The sequence below is a fragment of the Diceros bicornis genome, chromosome 10 (genome assembly GCF_020826845.1).
Source record: "Diceros bicornis minor isolate mBicDic1 chromosome 10, mDicBic1.mat.cur, whole genome shotgun sequence".
In the NCBI taxonomy this organism is placed as follows: Eukaryota; Metazoa; Chordata; class Mammalia; order Perissodactyla; family Rhinocerotidae; genus Diceros; species Diceros bicornis.
This window is the reverse complement of record NC_080749.1, coordinates 54,166,298-54,187,583: the sequence shown is the minus strand read 5'-3', so window position 1 is coordinate 54,187,583 and position 21,286 is coordinate 54,166,298. Positions and strand designations below refer to the sequence as shown.

General features: G+C 41.3%; 1 protein-coding gene across 3 annotated transcripts in view; it reads right to left on the bottom strand.

Annotated features, from left to right (window-relative positions):
• The window catches only part of MAP3K20 (mitogen-activated protein kinase kinase kinase 20), a 173,440-nt gene extending 153,913 nt beyond the window's left edge, over positions 1 to 19,527 (bottom strand). The window contains exons 1-2 of one of the 3 annotated variants that reach the window (XM_058549269.1): positions 19,237 to 19,527; positions 5,183 to 5,375 (exon numbers count right to left, since the gene is read on the bottom strand). In XM_058549269.1, coding sequence (XP_058405252.1) covers positions 5,183 to 5,341 — 159 coding nt within the window. In that variant the 5' untranslated portion in view covers positions 5,342 to 5,375; positions 19,237 to 19,527. The remainder of the gene's footprint in view (positions 1 to 5,182; positions 5,376 to 19,236) is intronic. The other 2 variants (XM_058549270.1, XM_058549271.1) reach the window with 2 other exon arrangements.
• Positions 19,528 to 21,286: the final 1,759 nt, after the last annotated feature.

Sequence of the window (21,286 nt, the reverse complement as noted above, 5' to 3'; positions counted from 1 at the left end):
ACTGCGGTTCACTCTGGGGTGTCTTAGATTAGAAGCTCCCAGTAACAGAAATGTCTCATAGAAAAGTGCTGACTGATGGTAGCTGTTCAATACACACTTCTGGATGATGATTATATTAATTATCAAATAAAATGATTCATTATTTTAAATTGCTTATTCTCTAATTCAAAGTGATGATTTATATATGTAGCACAAAGTCAAAGGGTAGCATAGTGAAAGGTGTAAAATTCCTTAAGCGGAAATGGCATGCCAGTCTAAAAGGTACAAAAGCAAGGGCATTTGTAAAAATCAAACATCAGGTACCTGAAAGCAAAGGTAGTAACTAAACATTTTGGGCCGGCCCCGTGGCTTGGTGGTCGGGTGCGCGCGCTCCGCTGCTGGCGGCCCGGGTTCGGATCCTAGGCGCGCACCGATGCACCACTTCTCTGGCCGTGCTGGGGCCGCGTCCCACATACAGCAACTAGAAGGCTGTGCAACTATGACATACAACTATCTACTGGGGCTTTGGGGGAAAAAATAAATAAATAAAAATTAAAAAAAAATAAAAAATAAAAAAATAAACGTTTTGTTACTGTGTAGCTGAATGCAAGTCACAACCAGTGATACAGTAAAGACAGATGTATTCTCTCCTCTTCACAGCTCAAAGAGTGTAAATGCAGAAAATGTAGGTACATCAGTACAGGACATCTTTCCTGGATGAGAATGAGAGGGAAGTCTACTACAGCACGATACCAAGTAAGAAGGAACAAATACTTTAATGTTTACCGCGAGCAAGGCACAGTGCTGGGTGCTGTGAGGCAGGCAAGGAAGATCTACATGAATGGTGCTGTTTATATTAACCAGGTTGCTTAACCTTTCTGAGCCTTAATTTCTGATCTGTCAAATAAAGATTACAATCTTGTACAGAGACTGTGAAGAAGAGGGCAGTTATGTAAAGCCCTTCAACAACTGTAGTAGTAGCTCACAGCAGCAGCTATGATGATGACCGGGATGGTGGCAGCATCGCAACAAAGGCAATGGAAGTCCTTGTCCTCAGAGAGCTCACAACACGGATGTCGAAGACAATGCGTACGTGTTTGCCCTTCCCCAGTCATGCTGCGCTTGCCACGGCTCTTTCCTGCAGACTAATTGTGGTCTCTGACTGCTTCTCAAAATAAAGTTGTAGGAACCAAAAAATTAAAATTTTCACAAAAGATGACACCTATCTGCTATCCTGACTTTAGAGTACGGCTGTGAAGATACAACTGAGAGTTATCAGTTATCCAAGACTTCCTGTGCGTCAAACACTCTTCAACGTTAATCCTCTCCACAACCCTATGATGTAGGCACTATTATTAGCCCCACTTTTCAGATGAGAAGACATGGCATGTTCACATGAAAAGCTAAGCGGCAATAGCTTACAGTATTACTGGAGTCACAAGGCAGTTGCAATCATATGTCAAATTAGTGGTATAAGTATTAATTGGTATAAATTCATATTATGAATATATTATCTATTATATATAATTGAACAATTTATAAATGAATGAATGAATGGATGAATAAATAAGTGGAGGAAGGAAGAAAAGAAGGAAGGAAGTCTCTCATTTATGCTAGAACTTTTTGCTTCATACAGTTAACTGTCATAATATTTGATTCAACCAAGAATCATCAATTGATGCTGAAAACATTGGGTAATGTTTGCTGAGGGAAGATACTTACATAGCTACAAAGTATCTACCAACAGCTTAATTATTAATTACGAAGGGAAAACAGGCATTTTTACTGTGGAGAAATTGAGTGAGCCCCTCTTAATCAAGGGTTCAAAACTAAACAAATAATGGGACAAACTGACATCATAGGTCTCCCATTAAGATACGCCAAGGACACATTACCTATGCAGCATTCTTGCCAAAACTACATAACCTTAAACAAGGCAAGAGCAGGGAAAATCAGATAAACCCAACATGAGAGACATTCTACAAAACTGTCTTGCACTCTTCAAAAATGTCAAAGTTTAAAAGACAAAGGCAGAACAGAATCTAAAAAAAAAAAAAAAAAAATTGAACTCATAAAAAAAAAAGACAAAGGCAGAGAAACTGTTATAGATTAAAGCAGACTAAAGAGATACATCAACTAAATGCAATATGTGATCCTGGATTGGATCCTGGGCTGGGAAAAAATGGCCATAAAAAGCCATTAGTGAGACAACTGACAAAATTTGAATATCGACCGTGTAACAGGTAATACTATTGCATCAGTGTTAAATTTCCTGAAGTTGATAATTGCATTATGGTTGTGTTCTTGGGAGATGCTCAAGTATTTAGAGATAAAGGGACCCAGCATCTGCAATCTACTCTCATGGTTCAGTAAAAATGATAAACTATGTATGAATACACATAAATCAATAATATAATAAATAGAGAGAAAGCAAACTTGCAAAATGTTAGTAAGTGGTGATTCTAGTGGAAGGATATGCTGGAGGTCATGGTACTACGCTTGTAGTTTTTCCTAGGCATGACAGTTTTTAAAATATAAAGAACTAATGAGATTTTAAATGCTATTTTTCTTTCTTTTTTCCTAAATTAGAAAAGTAATATATACTCACTAAAGCAGAAGAAAGTAAAACATACTGAACTAGAGGTCTACAAATAAAGTGAAAATAAACAGTCCTCCTCTATCCTCTCACATAAGCAAAGTTAAAGAGTTTGGTATATATTTTCTCCACCTTTCACTAAGTTCAAAAAACACATATTTAATCAGATATCAGGTCATTCTTAAAGAACTACATGAGTGAGCTACAAATATATTATTAAATGTTCCATTGCTTCTAAAACTCATTGGCAAACATGATCAAGTGATATATGAGTGAATCTATAAATTGGAAAAAATCCAGAACTTACTACCTTTATCTTATCACTTAGAAAACACCTAGCCAGCAAGCCAATACATAGTTCATAAAGTCTAACAAAAATGTACAGAAGAAATGCAGGCTTCCTTTCCAATAACTACCAACCCCAAGCCAAAATGTTTTACATCTTTAAATTCATGTTGATTCAGTAAGGGTGGGGATGCTTTGCAGTAATTTACCACGTCTCTGTATTGCTGACAATCACGGAGTAAACCAAGCCCCAAAGGCGAAACGGAGTTTTCTATTTTTCCTACTTACAAGTTTATGAGTTATGCTCCTGTAGTTTACTGTAATCAACTCCATTTCTGAACATTACCCACTCAGGTAAATACCCACACAAGAGCAGGACTTGGCAGTTTCCAATTCCTGCTTTCACTCTTGTGCTTTCCTATGTCATTCTCCTGCTCTTGCCAAGACAGTAAAAAAGGTATTACGTATGGATAGGGGGTGGAGTGAATGGGTTGCAATTATTGTTTTCCTATCAAAATCTGTTTCATGTCTCATAAAGTCTTTCTCACATCCAACAATCATATAAGAACATATTCGTCGTACTGAAATCGCATGACCTAATTTAGCTCAGAAATATTAGCATACTTATATACTTCTTTGAACGTAAATTTGATGGAATTGGTTTATTTTCTATTCTCACTTGGTCAATTAGAAGTTTCAGAGTTAAAAACTAAAGAACAGGGTCTGGATTTCACCTGTCCCTACGGGGGCAGCTTAATACATTTCTTGAAGCTCTATTTCCCAATCTATAAAATGGGTCCAACAATGCTTGCCTATAAAGGACTTAGGAGTTCACTAGATAAAAGAAGCTAGGTTCAGTCCAGTGTAAGAAATGGTTTTATTATTTGTCTACTATTAAAAAATTTGTTGATCAAGAAATGAGGAGGAGGAAACTTTCTACATAGTACCCTTCTGTTTTGCACACACATTGGCTTTAAAAGCTATCACTTCCTAATGATTTCCACAACCTACAGATACCCCAAGGCAGAGCTATCTCAGTCCTTCGGACCTGGCTTCTACAACTGGAAACACAGCTGGTGATCACACAACCACGCAGCACTGCTGGGAGTACAACGTGCTACCATTCGGGTTTCCTGCTCTAATCAATTGCTACGGTTCACTGGCAGCAGTTAATAAAAAAAATGAAATCATTCAGGGAGATTAAAAGATATTTATGAACGTTCACTTTAAGGAGATATTGAAGAGAACAATAATTAGCCAAAACAGGACATAAATACAAATGCCCAAAACAAGCTCCAGTGGGTAGCTACTAAAAGTGATCAACGCCATGGGGGCCGGCCCAGCAGCATGGTGGTTAAGTTCACATGCTCCACTTTGGTGGCCCAGGGTTCGCAGGTTCAGATCCCGGGCGCAGACCCACACACGGCTCATCAAGCCATGCTGTGGCAGGCGTCCCACATATAAAGTGGAGGAAGATGGGCATGAATGTTAGCCCAGGGCCAATCTTCCTCAGCAAAAAGGGGAAGATTAGCAATGCATGTTACCTCAGGGCCAATCTTCCTCACACACACACACACAAAAAGTGATCAACACCACTGAGCCCTGCAGGTCAGCTCCACAATCAGCTTTACTCTCAGTACCAAACTGAACGTGGGGACATACTGTGTCTGTCACCTTCCAAAGAAAGATGAACGGCCTGTGTGAGTTTTGAGCTCGACTAGGACCAGCACAAATCCCAGACTCTGAAAGCCAAGATCCCTTTCTGATTTTACAAGTAGGGCAGCTCTCTGTCCAGTGTCTGTTAATCCTTCATTAAACAAAGTCCATCAATTCTGGCTTCAAGTAGAGGTGAAATCCAAGAAGGTGGTATTGCTGATATTTCGGTAGAAAACTAATGTTTTTCTATTTTTTAAAAGACAACTCCTGGTGACCACAAATTCACAGACAGAAAATGGAAAGGGGATGAAAACTTTACACTTTACTCTTTACTGACCCCTCTTGGCTGACCTGGGGAAAAGAGAAGTCTGAAGCCTGGGAAGGTCTGAAATCTCACCTCCCCAGGAGGAGAGCTCAGAGAACATTCGGTCTTTCATGCCATGGAAAGACATCTCTCAGTTCAGATGACCCCTAGGAGAACTCAACCCTAAAGCACACACGGCGGTGATTTCTATTTATGGGGCTCCAGAGTGGAAATTGGGAAATGGCCTCATGGATCAGCCCCAAAGGCCTTGCTAGGTTTCTGGCAGCCTGTGACCTCTGACTCTAGGTTGAAAAGCTTACATAAGTGCTATGGTGGTTTCCGATAGCAGGAAAAGACCTTACCTCCTTCTCTATTTTGAGTAGCTTCTTTACAGCCACCTCCTTGTCCTGTGATATCCATTTGGCTCGATAAACACTCCCAAAACTTCCTCCACCGCAGTTTTCAAAAAACTGCAAGTCATCAAATTTAATTTGCACAAAGGAGGTACCGAGAGACGACATCTCATAATGACAAAGTATTATACTTCCACAAAATCTGCAGAGAGAAAGAAAAAGAAAAATTTGATTATAAATATATTCAAATGAATCCTCTGAATCCCACTTTAGATAATGTATAACAAGTCCTGTGAAACTTCCAGAAAGCACCTTGACAACTTAGGAGCAAGAAAAGCAGGACTATAAACAAATCAAAATGAAAACACTTACCCTGGCAGCCCATGCAAAACTGAGCAGCAACTTGTCCAGACTTTTAAATGCAGCTGTCCACAGAGAAATGGCTCAGATTTCCCCTCTGACAAAACCTGTAGCAGCACTTCCTGCACATCCCAAGGAGTTCTGCCTAAAGGCTACTGTGTCACCAGGTCTCCTATCATGAAGCCCTGACAAACGGGAAGCGTGCTTTCAACAGCGAGCTTGCATAGCTCTTCTGGCATCCGAGGCATGCCGTCTCTCCACATTGTGCTCACGTCATACAAAATATACATAACCTAAGCAACTGGGCATCCTGGCACAGGGAGAGCCAAAATGCTGCAAACTGAACACGCATTCAGTGTTTAGATTCCAAAAGCAAATGCTCAGCTTAGGTATGATAGAAAAGCAGGCCAAGTGTTTTCCAGAAGTGGCTCCCTGGACTGTATACTGTAGCAGAACTTAATTAAAGAGTAGAAAATTTGCCCTTGATTACAATATATTAAGTCATCCAAAGAACTCTGCCAAGAATGTTAAAAAAAAATATTATGCTTGTTTCCAGAGCAACAGATTACCCCTCCCAGAGATTATTATAGTGATATTTTCTGCAGTCTAAGGAGTTTTACTATTCTTCAGGTAAGTGGTCATTCTTCACATCCCATGCCAAACCACAGATTAGCAGGAAAAACATACAAACAAGAAAACAAAGGACTAAAATTTTGAAGCTGCATAAAAGGCAGGTGGATACAAAAGTTTGTATACATATTCCTGCCAAAATTGTAAGCCAGAATCTTATAATGAGGGAGCAAAAAGACAAATCCATATGCATAAGACATTCTACAAAACAACTGGCCTGGACTCCTCATAATTATCAATGTCATGAAAGATTTAAAAAAAAAAAAGGGAAACTTCTAGCATAAGGAGGACTTAAAGAAATATGATGACTAAATGCAAGGCATGATCATTGACTGGATTCTGGATCAAAAAAAAATCTGCAGAAGGTATTATTGGGATTTTAGGGAAATTTGAATATTAACTATATATTAGATGATTTTATTTTATCCATGGAAAATAACGGTATTTTGGTTTCGTAGGAGGATGTCCTTGTTCCTGGGAGATAATATTGGGAGACGTATTCAAGTATGATATCTGCAACTTAATTTAAAATGGTTCAACTCCCCCTCCCGCTCCCCCTCCCCCTCCAAAAAAAGTGTGTAGGTATAGAGAGAGAGGAAGCAAATGTGGCAAAATGTTAAGAACTGGCCAATCTAGGAGAAAGTTATATGGGCGTTTTACTGCTCCTTCCATTTTTCTGTGGGGTTTGATTATTTTCAAAATAATAAGGTGGAGGGGCAGGTGTATCTATATAAATTGACAACATTTCTTCACAAACAACTTGAAGCTTTGCTGAGGGACACACACGGTCAGCTCAGAGATCTTAATGTGCAGCTGACCAGGAATCCCACTTCAGGAACATCAGGTCACTAGTATGCTGATTTCTTATGTGAAGTCAAACTCTGCTCCACTTTGGGGAGAAGGCAAGAGAGAGGATTGTTTGTTTATCCTCTAAAGTTTACAGTCTACATAAAAACACAAGGGAAAAAAACTGTAGTATGCAGACACAGTCCATACACATATCTGAGCCAACAATTTACCTTATTAACTTTTGCTTCAATTCATATTCAGTTAATCATAGAAAAGATGACAGTTTGGATAAAATTTAGGCATGTGCCAAAGGTTGGTACATAGAATACGCAAGCTAAAAAGTTTGTTCAACAATGCAAAATACCACTTGCAAGATTGCCTCAGTGGTACAGATGCTATTAATCATTTTTATTTTTATCAAAGTATAAAAAATAAAATAGTACGGACAGCTAATTTTCGACAAAGGTGCTAAGAACATGCAATGGAGAAAGGAAAGTCTCTTCAATAAATGGTGTTGGGAAAACTGGACAGCCACATGCAAAAGCATGAAAGTGGACCATGTGCTATCGCCATTCACAAAAATTAACTCAAAATGGATCAAAGACCTGAAGGTGAGACCTGAAACTATAAAACTCATAGAAGAAAATATAGGCAACACACTATTTGACATTGGTTTTAAAGGAATCTTTTCGGATGACATGCCTACCCAGACTAGGGAAACTAAAGAAAAAATAAACAAGTGGGACTTTATCAGATAAAAGAGCTTTTATAAGACAAATGAAACCAGAATCAAGATGAACAAACAACCAACCAGCTGGGAGAGAATATTTGCAAAACATACATCTGATAAGGGGTTGATCTCCATAATATATAAAGAACTCACACAATTGAACAACAAAAAAACAAACAACCCGATCAAAAAATGGGCAGAGGAAATGAACAGACACTTCTCCAAGGAAGATATACAGATGGCCAATAGGCACATGAAAAGATGCTCAACATCACTAATCATCAGGGAAATGCAAATCAAAACAACACTAAGATACCACCTCACGCCTGTTAGAATGGCTATAATCACCAAGACAAAAAACAACAAATGTTGGAGAGGATGTGGAGAAACAGGAACCCTCATACACAGCTGGTGGGAATGCAAATTGGTGCAGCCTCTATGGAAAACGGTATGGAGATTCCTCAAAGAATTAAAAATAGAGATGCCCTATGATCCAGCCATCCCACTACTGGGAATCTATCCAATGCACCTGAAATCAACAATCCAAAGAGGCTTATGCACCCCGATGTTCATTGCAGCATTATTCACCATAGCCAAGAAGTGGAAGCAACCTAAGTGTCCCTCGACTGACGATTGGATTAAGAAAATGTGGTATATATATACAATGGAATACTACTCAGCCATAAAAAAAGACAAAATCGTCCCATTTGCAACAACATGGATGGGCCTGGAGCGTATTATGTTAAGTGAAATAAGCCAGAAAGAGAAAGACAAACACTGTATGATCTCACTCATATGTGGAATATAAACCAACACATGGACAGAGAAAACTGGACTGTGGTTACCAGGGCAGTGGGGGTGGGGGTGGGGGGTGGGCACAAGGGGTGAAGGGAGTCATATATGTGGTGATGGACAAACAAAAATGTACAACCCAAAATTTCACAATGTTAGAAACCATTAAAACATCAATAAAAAATAAAATAGGACTACAAAGCTTAAAATTAAAATAGAACTCCCCTGCCCCACCCCTCCCCACACCCAATTCTCTCTCCAGAGGGAACTAATTTCAACTCCTTTAGCATTTTCTTCTGGTATTTACTTCCATATTTCTAACAAGTGTGTTTATATTGCTATTTCTTGATTGCTCCATTTTAGATATTATCTATTAACTTCTCCCTGTGGAAGATAAAGACTTAGTTCTTCTATACGACTCTTTACCTCCTTGCATACAAATATGTCAACTTGCTCAATCTTCCCAGCTTCCATCTATATCGTAACATTTAATTAAGTCAATATTCAGGGTTTACAGTTCTCTGACAAAGTAAATAATATTCCCAGCAGTACTATGTTCAATGACTTTTCCTTTCTTGGGTAACTTTTTGTTTCTCCTAAAGTTATTAGTTGCTCTGTTTTTGTTTTTGCTGTTTGCTTATTTTTATTCCCCTAACACTTATTCACCTCATCAAACTCTCCAGAAATGCAAAACTCTTCTCAATAAAGTAAAAAACATCAGATAATTTTTGGGGGGGTTCTATTTTTTCTTGGAGACATTCCTGCTATACCCTTCATCTCAATTCAACCTAGCTGGAGTGTTTGCTCTCTAGGCCTGACTTGGATTGGGACTTCCCTTCACCATCATCCTAAGAATTTCCTTCACCTTTTCCTCTGAGGGAAGCCCTGTCCTTGGATCTCCTGGCTTCTCTTTCTTGGTTTATTTCCTTGTTTTGACAGTGCACATCTCCCAGTAGCCACCTCAACAGAGTGCCTAGAATGTAAATTTTTTGAGAATCTATATGTCTTAAAATGCCTTGATTGGTAGCCTGCCTGGGTATGCAATTCTAGGTAGGAAATAATTTTCCTTATAATTTCAAAAGTATTACTCCAATAGTCTTCTAGTTTCTAATGTGGCAGTAAAGCAGTCTGACCCTACTCTGGTTACTAATCCTTTTTACATTATTTTTTTCCCCTCTGAAAGCTTTTAGGATCCTGTATTCATCCGTGGAATCCTGAAATTAATAGAATATGCTTAGGGGTGAGTCTTTTTCATTCATTGCTTTGACACTCAGTGAACTCTCTCAGTCTGTAACTCATCTCCTTTAATTCTGGGAAATACCTTTACCCCTTAGAGCCACTTGTACTTCTTGTCTTCTAATTCCCCATACACACACGAGGAACTACTTGCAGTTCCCAGTACATGTTGACCTCTCTCACATCTCCATACCTTTGCACAGGGTAGTATCTCTGCTTCAAATGCCTTTCTGTGCTCAGTACCCTCCTGTCCCCGAACCACCTCCTTTGAGCCTCATGAGCAGAGTTAAATTCTCTTTCCTCTGTGCCATAGCACCTTTCTTTACCCATTCATCTTTCCCACTTACTTCCTACCAGACTATAAATTCCAAAAAGGCAAAACTCATTTCTATTTACATCTGGATCTTCAGCACCTACTACACAGCCAGGCACACTGCACCTTTTCCATTCAAAATTAGTTGTTGGATGAATGAATGAATGAACAAATAAATGAATAAATAGTTTCTGGATATTCTTCCTTTATACATTTTGCAGCTGGAAAGATTCCAATCAGATTAAGTAAAATCCGAGACTCGTAGTTTTTACAGGTGCCCCCAGAGGATTCTGAAGCAAATCTTGATTTGGAAACTGCTGCCTCGGCTTCTTAGGAGACTGAGGAGAGTATGTTTGGCACTTCCAGGATTGCGTGTTTCTGAGTCCAAAGGAGGAGGAAGAGGAAGAAGAGGAAGAAGACGAGGAAGAAGAAGAGGAAAAGGAGAAGGAGGGAAATCCTTTCCCAAAAAAAGTAGAGATCGGAACCAGGATGAGATCAACGTGAATAAATCTAAACCCTCTGGTGCAGAGCAAGTCCAGGGAATATGGACGAACTGAGGTAGGATCAGCCACATCTGAAACTGACCTAAGAGTGCCAAAGGAAGGCGGACCTCTGAGAAGCACAGTTCTCCAGGATCTTCACCCCTTGAGATGAGGCAACTAGTCATGTTCTTCCCAGAATCACTGTTACTCACTTTGTGAAACATCCTGCCATTTGGAAACTGGCTATGTATGACTAGAACTATGCAATTACTTGAATGTTTTATTGAGACCATAAAAAATTAAGTCCTGTCCGATTACTGAAGAGACTACCAATTCTAGGGTGTACAATACAGGTTTTAACTCCAGTAAGCTTGGCAAAGCATTATGGACTTAGCTGAAAAACCGGATTGAGATTCCCATTGCTATCTACATGAGTGTCAGACCATATATATTTATTTTTCTCCTTGAGCATTCTCTCCTTTAATTTAAAATCATTATTTTAAGAGGGTCAACTTATGACCAGAAGAATGGAAAATGCGAGTTGCTGATTAATCATACTAGAGCATCTTGGGGAAGACTGGTACCTGATTAAATTATGTTCTAATTTTTCAGATGTGTTCTCCAGTGAATACATCAGAATTTAATATGAGTCCTCTATACAAATGTATTTACACAGTAAACCCAATAAAATGATGTTTTCATCCCACCATGTTAAAATAATTGCCTTTACACAAGAAAGGCAATTGTTCTCCATGCAACAATTCCCAGTCCTAATTTTGTAGAATTCTAACTTTTGTTTCATAAATTCTTCAAAACTGTTTTAAATATTAATGATACGTATCTACCACCCAGCACTGAAGGGTAAGCTTGAGCAGAGCTATCACAAAAATCAAAGCAGAAAAGGGTGTCACAACTCTGAAAATGTTGAAAATCACTAACTTGGTGGCTGAATCCAATCATTTGAGTACTTGAGTAGTAAGAAAAATTTTTTAATTTAAGGAAATTAAAACTTAAAAGGAATTTTTTAACTATTAACTAAATTGCTGACAGCATATATATATATATATATATATATATATATAGCACAATCAACTAATTATCAAAAGTAAAACCATATGGAGGTAGAAAACTTTAAAGAGAGTATTATTTTACTTCTTAAAGTTTTCAGTCTTCTAGTCCAAAAAAATGGACTTTTGTCCTGAATTAAAAACAATAAAAAAACAAAATAAAAAAGACCCTGCTAATGTTCTAACATAAAAAAACAAGGTTTAGAATTAGATAGATAGGAGTTTGAACTCTGCCTCTACTGCTCGGTGACCTTGAACCAATCACATTTTCTCAGACTATGCCATTTCAGACCCAATAAATAAAAAATTTAAAATCTCTTCCATTCTGTTACCAAATGTCTGAAAGTTGACAGCCCAAAAGTTATTAAGTTTGCACAGTATTATTTAGCTTCTTTGATAAGTCTCTACTTCCAAATAACAGATATTTCAACACAGAAGCAGCAAAGTCCAGAGGAAAGGTTCCAGTTAGAGACAGCCAGTAGCGCATCTGAATTTTCTAGCTGTTAGACCTTGGTCAAGGCACTGTGCCTCTGATCTCACTTTTCTCACTGGCAATCACACCCATTCTGCGTAGTTGTTGGGAAGTGGGAGATGCTGTGCAAGTCCCTTGCACAGTGCCCAGCACCTAGCATACAATACTCAATCAATAGAAATTATGGTTATCTAATTATTTTAACAAGTCTTGGTATCATGTTTAGCCATCTACCTCCTCAGCCTTCATAGTTGGGCATGCTTTCCTAGATAGTTTTCCTCTCCTCGTTTTCAGAATTGTTTTATATCTCCATCAGTTATGCAGAGCAATTATTAAGAGATAAATGTACTATTGACTCCTAAATCCTTTTTATCTGTGTTTCTTTGCATATATTTTAATTTTTTCTCACTCTTCTGTTTGCTGCAACTGGTTTTGGCCATTTTTGCAAGCTCTATCTTATTAGTAAGTAATTATAATTTTATTGCAAATATGTTTTTCCATAAGGAGAATATTTCAGTTCTTAAAATACTTCTTTTCTTTTTTGGTACTTTTTAGATACTAGACTTTCTGGGACCTATTTATTCAATTATGGCACTCACTTTGGTAGGGTCCTAGAGTATACCTACTCTCCGTGGTGGCCACTGTCTTCTTCTAGATTATATCCACTGCATATCAAATGGACTCAGGAAACTGCAACCAGCTTCATTAAATAACTGCAAATCATATTTTTTAAAAAAACGAAATCCACTTTATAAAAGAATTAACTTTACTAGAAAATAGATCTTTGGACTCTTTCTGGATTTTCCTATCTTTTAGGTTTATATGGGCCTAAAGTTTCTGAATTCAGACCCTTCCTCTTCTTCTACCCTTAATTTACACTCTCCTTTTTCCCTTCTTCACAAAAGTAAACTTACAAGTTTATTTTTGATGCAATATAGGAAGAAAAACTAATTTGTTTATCATGACCTGAATACAACAAAAAAAAACTTCTAGAAAATAGCCCTCAAAAACTCTTTTGCCAAACTTGCTGCCCTAATATTTATTTATGCTAGTATTATTTCAGCCTCCTTAACATAGATTAGTGAATAAACTAATAAAAATGTGCTTTATCATCATGTGTATTAAAACAATACCACTTAGATACGGTTCTGCAATTATTTTTTTTCCTATGAGTCTTATCTTCAAAAAATGGGGAAAGCTCTGGTTGGGTGTATTTGTTCATAACATCAAGGTCAAAGATTCTATTTCTGAACAGCACTGCTATTCTACTATGTTTTTGTTTTTAAATCACGCAGAAAAGATAAGATCTGCAAAACTAGCTAAAGGAGACTAGGTATGCAAATAGAACTAACTAGTACTGTGTCTACCATAGATATTCCTTCCTTCCTCCAAGGCTGCCACCAGAAAGCAGCATATATGGTATAGGATAGGTTGGGCTCAGTGAATAAGATCTTCAGTCATGGATATCTAAAAGAAGCCAAACTTAAGATTCTTTTTTTTTTTTTTTTTAATTTTATTTATTTTTCCCCCAAAGCCCCAGTAGATAGATAGCTGTCTGTCATAGTTGCACATCCTTCTAGTTGCTGTATGTGGGACATGGCCTCAGCATGGCCAGAGAGGCAGTACGTCAGTGTGCACCCGGGATTTGAACCCGGGTCGCCAGCAGCGGAGCGCGCGCACTTAACCACTAAGCCACAGGGCCAGCCCCCAACATTAAGGTTCTAAAAAATAGAACAGTTGTTTCTTTTTTTCTCTATACTTTACAATATAGGTAACATAACTCTCTAGTTAAAGCAAAGGCTAAAATAAAAATGAGCTAGTTAAATGGAACATTCTTATTTGTACTTTAATATTTCAACTAATGAAAATAGACTTCCATGACACACTTCCTTGCCAGAAATGTTACCACAGGCAAAAATACAGGAGGAACAGGAAAGTCAGGCGTAGAGAAGCACTTAAGCCACAGAAACGCTGTGTGGAAATCTGTCTCTGCTCAAACAGAAGCCCAACTAGAAAAAGAGAAGTAGGTATAATCCACAACACGGGTCACTACAGGGGCTTTTTGTGTTGAACAACTGGAGGCTTCTTGTGTTGAATGATTGGAGGCAGAGAACTGGGTCAGAATTTGAATAAAGTAAAGGAGCACTGAGAGGGCACATTTCTATGGGTTGGCTAGAAGAGGGATTCACAGGTGTGTGGGGGCGGGGGTGCGGGTGGAGGACAAAGCAGCAGGCCCACCCATCCCTAGATCCTACCGCTTCTCAGATCTTGTTTCTACCCTTGAACCATTTTCTGTCAAACAGAAAGTATCTGACCATCCTGGCTGCTAACAAACAGGGACAATTTTGGACTAATTACTCAGAATGAATGTTCCCTGAGAAGGGGAAATATGAGAGTTAAAACCTGGTACCCTTGATGCAAGATGAAAGGAAATGGGGATGTTAAAACTACAGAAGACCAAAGCCAGCCCTGATGGTTTAGTGGTTAAATTTCGGCGCTCACGCTTTGGCAGCCCCAGTTCATTTCCCGGTTGCAAAACCACACCACCCATCTGTCAGTTGCCATGCTATGGCAGTGGCTCACACAGAAGAACTAGAAGGCCTTACAACTAGGATATACAACCAGGTACTGGGGAGCTTTGGAGAGAAGAAATAAAAAAGAGGAAGATTGGCAACAGACGTTAGCTCAGGGCAAATTCTTCCCTGCAAAAAGAAAAAAAAAAAAACTAGAGAAGACCAAAGGAAGACCTTCTATTATGCGTCACTGGTCTAGAGGAAAAGCTATCTGTGGACAAAAGTTACAGAAAGAATTCCTGCTTATGAGAGTTGCCTGAAAAGAAAATATGCCACCCTGTTTAACAGTGAGTTCCCCATTACTGGGAGGCAGACGTGGAGTAGGAGACTCCTGCAATAGTTAGGAGATCAGAATGAATGGTTTTTTAAGACCCACTCTAACTCTCTGATTATGCTATGTCTAATTAATCTACTATAAAGAACGATGGTCTCTCTCCTATTCTCAGGGATACAATCTTGAATCTAAGAGCTCCTTGACACTGTGGAAGAGCACAAAGTCAGTGATGGGAATAATGGAGATGACTGGGCCCTCCTCCTCAATTTCTCCTCCCAAACTGGCTGAGAAGGTGAGAGTCATATTCCAGATTTCTATCCTACAACTATCCTCTTCCCTCTTCCTTATCTTTTACTTCCAAAGCAAAGAGCTCTGTTCACCTTGAAAGCCACAGCATAACCACAGAAAACAAAAACTCTTTGGATGATGATCTACCCCTGTTCTTTTCTCAGCAAAATGGAATCACATTACCCCATAACAGTGGGCTGGGCTGTGAAGCTTAATGGTGCAAACACCATTTATCAGAACCAGGCCCATGCTCCTCAAACGTGGGTATTCCCATAGGTGGAGTACCCAGCATTGTGCAGGGGGTGTATGAATAAACACACATCCTACAGCATCTTTAAGATTTGGGGGGATAAACATGCTTAGTGTGTGTTTATATTGGTTTGTTCAATAAAGTCAAACAGCACAGAAGAGAATCCAAAAATCACATGAATTTTTAAGAGTAAATACAAGACTGTAAAGAAAGTGCTTGCTTACATTGGGGGTATTTCTGGCTATATTCACAGATCCCTGAAGGAATACATTCTTCTCCACAATAGAGTACTTTGGTAGAAAAGTTTAATAAGTAAAGATTTACTCCATGACCTTTAGACAGCAATTCTTGCCTTCTCTTCTTGGTTTTCCTATAGGGAAGTCCAGAGATGAGTCCAGAAAGAAGGATCTTGGTCCCTGAAAATAAGCTGGGCTCAAAATCAGCTATAAGAATGGTTCCAAGTAATTTCGTTTTTGGTCTTCTAGGTCACAACCTTCCCCTATTCATACAACTTCCAAATTCTTCAAGTTCTTCATATAGATATTTCAATGCATTCATTTTCGGATTCTCCCCCAAGAATATTACAAAGCTGTATATAAACACAGAGGTACACAAAGCTGCTTTAGAAATCCTTATACTCAAAGCAGGAGAGTAGCTATGAAAACCTCCTAGCCCTACCTACGCACTTAAGGATGATTGGGGAATAGGTCAGGCTCCAGGGCAAGTATTAGCTAGGATAGGTGAGATGAGCAGCTTGCTTTGTGTATAACTTGAGAATGTGAAAAAAACACCCTTCTCTACCATTCAGTTGTGGCGGCCGAAGTGTCAGGCACTGGCTCCAGCATTTCCAAGTGCTGTCTCATACGCTTATGCTTATGAAGCAGGTATTACTGTCCCCAATTTACATGTGAGGACACAGGATCAAGGGTGTGAAAGTTGCCCAAGCCAAATTCCTAACTTACAAGTGACTCAAGTAGGATTCAAACACAGGTCTGACTTCAAAGTCATATCATTTTTTCCACCACATCGTATGTCTTTTCCCACTATATCATTCTGCCTCCTCCTTCTAATTTGCCTTTTTTTTTTTTAAACAGATCCTTTTCTTATTACAGTAATCACTAGATTGCTTATCATCCACCTAAAGTTCAATTCGAGGCTTTAATTTCCTCAATTGCGACATGGGGTTAAGGTGTCAAATGCGTGGCTGCTTTGTTCTCACAGAATCTTCTTGTGTGTTGGGATTATTTAACTGCTATTAGGGCATAATCGATGCTTCAGCTGTCTGTAGGAGGGTCGGACACAAAAGCACCCATGTATCAGTCAAACCAATCTAAGCTTTCGAATTTATAGTTCTCTTTCCTTAACAGGTACAGTTTTCTGGTCACAGCTGGATCTCTGCTTATTTGCGTGTAGTGGGGCAAGGTTAACAGCCTCAAAAGAAGTAACCTAAATCTTCCTGGCAGTAAGACCAAAAGGTGCCTTAGCTGTTCCTATTACATTTAGATAGACAAGACACCCTCCCTGTCAATCTGTCCTGGGTAGAATAAAATGGAAAACAAATGATCCAAATTGATTTTTATTTCCAACATCTCTGGATACAGATATAAGGCTATCTTATTCCAAGAAGTACTATATCACCACAAACACTGTTTTTCTGGTTTTCAAAAAAAAATCATTGATTCTCTCCTCTCTTTTCTCTGAATCTATCAATTTCTAAAATCAACTGTCCATTTTTCTCTTTCACTCCACACTAATAGCTTCACTCTATGTTGACCTCTTTTCACAAAATATCATTGTAATTTCTCTAGTGTTTTCTTTGATGACTACATTATTCACTCCACTCCCCTCATAACTCCTGTTTATAATTTTGTAACCCTATCAAAGTCAGTTTTGCTGCTCATTCCAGATAGGCACACAGCCAATATATTGCCAATAACACTCACTCTTGTGCTAACTTAAAATGTACAGTGCAACTTGCCAAGTCTCCTTATTTGGCAAGAAGGTCCCTTAGTTCCCAAGATCTTTGACCATCCATTTTTAGATCCAAGTCCTCGTGCTTAATATTTGGATATTTCCCTCTCTCTCTTTTTAATGTGTCCTTACGTGTTCCCTAAAGAATAAGAAAAAGTAATCAATCATCTATTTGCTTTCCTAGACAAGAAAAAATGTCCTTGCCATTGCATTTTGGTCATTTACTCTGGAATTATTACCACTAAAACGTTTTATTTAAACAATAATATTTTCCACTTAAAAAAACTCCCAAAATAATCTCAAAAAAGTTATAGTAGGAATTAAACTGTGAAAGCTTAAAATAAACAGTACACATTGCTCTGAAAGACCATTTTTCTTTATCTTAATTCTCTCTTTCCAAACAAACTAAATTCATACTCATTTACAATCTCTCAAATCTCTCACTATTGTAGCAAGAATTTAAAACAATGGCTCTTCAAATGACTAAAACCATAATTAAAATGCAGCCGTCACATTTTTTTTTGAAAATCAAAAAACGACATCAAATTTCACTGTGGAGATGGGCCTACTACAAAGAAGACATTAACTGTCTTGAATCACTTGTTTTCGTCTTGATAACGTGCTTGTAGGTTTGGATCCACTGAATCCTGGCTGTTCACTTCCCCTGAGGTGGTCAGGAAAGCAAGAAGGCTCTCCTAAAATGGCTTTAGGGTTAAAATATGACTATACTTTAACAACCATCTTAGCTCAAATATCCTCGAATTAATTCTGTAAGTCGATTCCAATACACCATTATTAACGAGAGAGCTGCTTACTGTAACATCATTGGAACGGGCCACTACACAGTACTGCTTTCACTACTAAAGAAACTAACAAAAATAGTAATTAAGTTCCCCATAAACAGTGCTTATGCAAGATTTCGAGGCGCATCAGAAACACACATTTTCAACAATCTAACAAGGATTGCCCCATCTTTTTAGGCAATTCGATATCGTCTCGCCAGTTCTGCAGTAAAGTTTTTCCGCAAGCCGTCAGGAGCAAGCGAGGCGTGGCGGCGGCCTCAGCGTTCACCTCCGGGCCTGGTGCAGGGCTCCGAGCCCGCGCACCGGGGGACGCCACACGGTCGGCAAAGGGGACCCCCTGGGCTCCCGGGGAAGGAACAGGGGGACGCTCGAGGGCGCGGGCTCCGCGCTGCCCCAGGCAGGGCAGGCAGCGGCCGCTCTGGACGGGAGACCCGGCTCCCGGCCCGGTGGAAAGCAGAAGTTAGTGGTTTCCACTCGCAAGCACAGACCTCTGCTGGGAAGCGGCCGGCACCCTGCCCTGATTTGGAAGACTCGCGTTGCGCCTCCCGAGAGGTGCGCGGGGCCCACTGCGAGGCCGGCGCTCCGGCGCTGCCCGCCGGGGGTCGCGCGCTCGGCCGGCGGGGGCCCCGCGTTCGGGGAGGGGAAGCGGCGCCGCGCGGCCCGGGAGGCGCCCACATCCGCGCCGCGCGCCCGGGGCCCAGAAGCCGGAGACGCGCCGGGCTGCGCCCCGCTCTTCCGGGCGCCAACTCTGCGTGGGACTGGCCCCAACTGCCCCGAGCCGCTCCGGGCCGGGCCGCGGCTGAGGTCCGGCGCGGAACTCCGCGGGAGCCCGGAACGCTCGCTCCGGCCGCCGCCGCCCGACGGGCCCCGGGTCGAGGGGGGTGCCCGGTGGGGCTCCCTCCCGCAGGCCGGCCGGGCTCCCGGGCCCCGACACCGGCAGGGCCTCGGTCCCGAGACGCCGGACGACTCGCGAGCGCGGCGGGCCTCCCTCCCTCCCTCCCCTCCCTCCGCGGCCTCGGGCCTGGCCCCTTACCTGGCTCTCGGGCCGGGCGCGAGCAGCAGCCGGGGCGCCGAGGCCCCACGCGCGGCGAGGGCAGGGACGGCGGCCGGGGGTCGAGAGGACGGCGGCCCGCGCGGCTCCCACGCTTCCGCCGAGTCAGGAGTTGAACATTCCGCCTCTCCGCCCCGCGCCAATGAGGAAGACAGTCACGGCAACAGCACCACCTACCTCCGAGCGCGGAACGGCTGGGCCTCCCTGCCCGCGCCCAGCACGCCCGCGGGCCACGCCGCAGCGCAGACCTGCCGGCCAGCGGGCGAGGGCAAGGCGCCCGGGCCTCCCGGCCTGCGCCCCCGAGGGGCACCGTGCGCCCCAGCGCCCTGGAACCCACCCAGGCTGCCGGCCGCCGCCCGGGGCGCTCAGCGGGGCGCGCCTGTCCTCAAACGGCACCTGCCCTCTCGCGGAGGGCACGGGGAGAGGGCGGTACGCCTCTGCCCTTTGTACCTTCACATCTTTTTAACAACACCTATTCCGTCAACTCATCCTTATCGACATTTACTGTGAATTAGGCACTGAGGATACAAAGAGATGGGAGGCTGCTGCATGCCCTATGGGAGTTTATCTAGTTGGGAAGGTGACAGAGTGTAAAGCTATTTCTGGGGAGACAGGGCTGAAGGCTGCCTCAATGGAACCATCAGTAGATACCTCTGGAATTTTGAGGCAGGGTCATGGTCTGTTGCCCTGGTTGGTAACGTGAACAAAGCCGAATTCAGACGAGGAGACTAGAATCCATTCCAGGTGTGAGCAAAAGGTGGGAATGGGCACTGGCAAGAAGAGTAATTGTTGATTGGGGAGGATGGGTCTGTGGAGGAAAAATGAGATGAGGTTACAAGAGTATGGGCAGTATTATCCAGGGCTTTTGAGTGTGAATTTTATCATCTGGGGACACTGGGGAACTGTGGAAAGTTAGAATCAAAGGGGTGAAATAGGTGTCTGTGTTTTTGTTCTCATGGTTATTTAGAGAGAGAGCAGTCCACAGCGGTTGCAGGATGGGTTGTGAGGGCAAAACTGGGAAGCAGCATGAGTGGCAGATATTGTTCACTACCCGGTTATGGGATTGTGAGGACTTGTGTTAGAGTGTACAAAATGGAATTAGAAAAGAAGAAATAGAATTCAGAGACATGTTTCAGGAAGAGGCCACAGAAATTGGTGACCCACTAAATGTGGAAGAGAACAAGTCAGAGATGATGCCAAGATTTCAGACCTGGGTGACTGGAAGAACGATGGTGTCATTGACAGAAATAGGGGTATGTTAAGAAGAAGCTGGCTTCCTGTTGAGTTGGAGGTCATGGGAGGAGAAACAGGTAGAGATGCAGCAGTTGAAATGTGAAACTGAGATTCAGAAAAGAGGTCAGGAGGGAAATATAAAATCTGTAAATCATTCATATAGTTAAAGATATGAAAGTGGAGGGATGGGTGAAGATAGGTTAAATAAAAACAACTGAGTCTGTGATTTAGATTAATTACTGAATTTTCCCTTTGATAAGGACTAGGAATTTTAGCATTGGTGGATTCTATTTTGGGAACTGAGAAATTAGGATTGATGAAAACTGTCATGCTAAAAAGAAATTCCTGATAGAGGTACTCGAATAATTCTAAAAACCATTTAACCATGGGGGCCGGCCCCGGGGGCATAGCGGTTAAGTGCGCGCACACGGCTTTCGGAGGCCAGGGTTTGCAGGTTCGGATCCTGGGCGCACACAGACGCACTGCTTGTCAAGCCATGCTGTGGCCGCCTGGCATATAAAGTAGAGGAAGATGGGCACGGATGTTCGCTCAGGGCTAATCTTCCTCACACACACACACAAAAAAGCATTTAGCCATTAAAAGGATAACTAAGGCTCTTTAGCATAGACCCAGGCATAAGGCAACTCCAGTCATTTCGCGTCACCTTCAAAGGCACTAGATTGTGATGGAAAGGACACTGGACTGGGAGTCAGAGGACCTGGCTTCTAGCCTTAGTCTTGTATAGGTTTACAAATGTAAATCGCAATAGCGAAAGAGACCTAGTCAAACCTCTCTTATC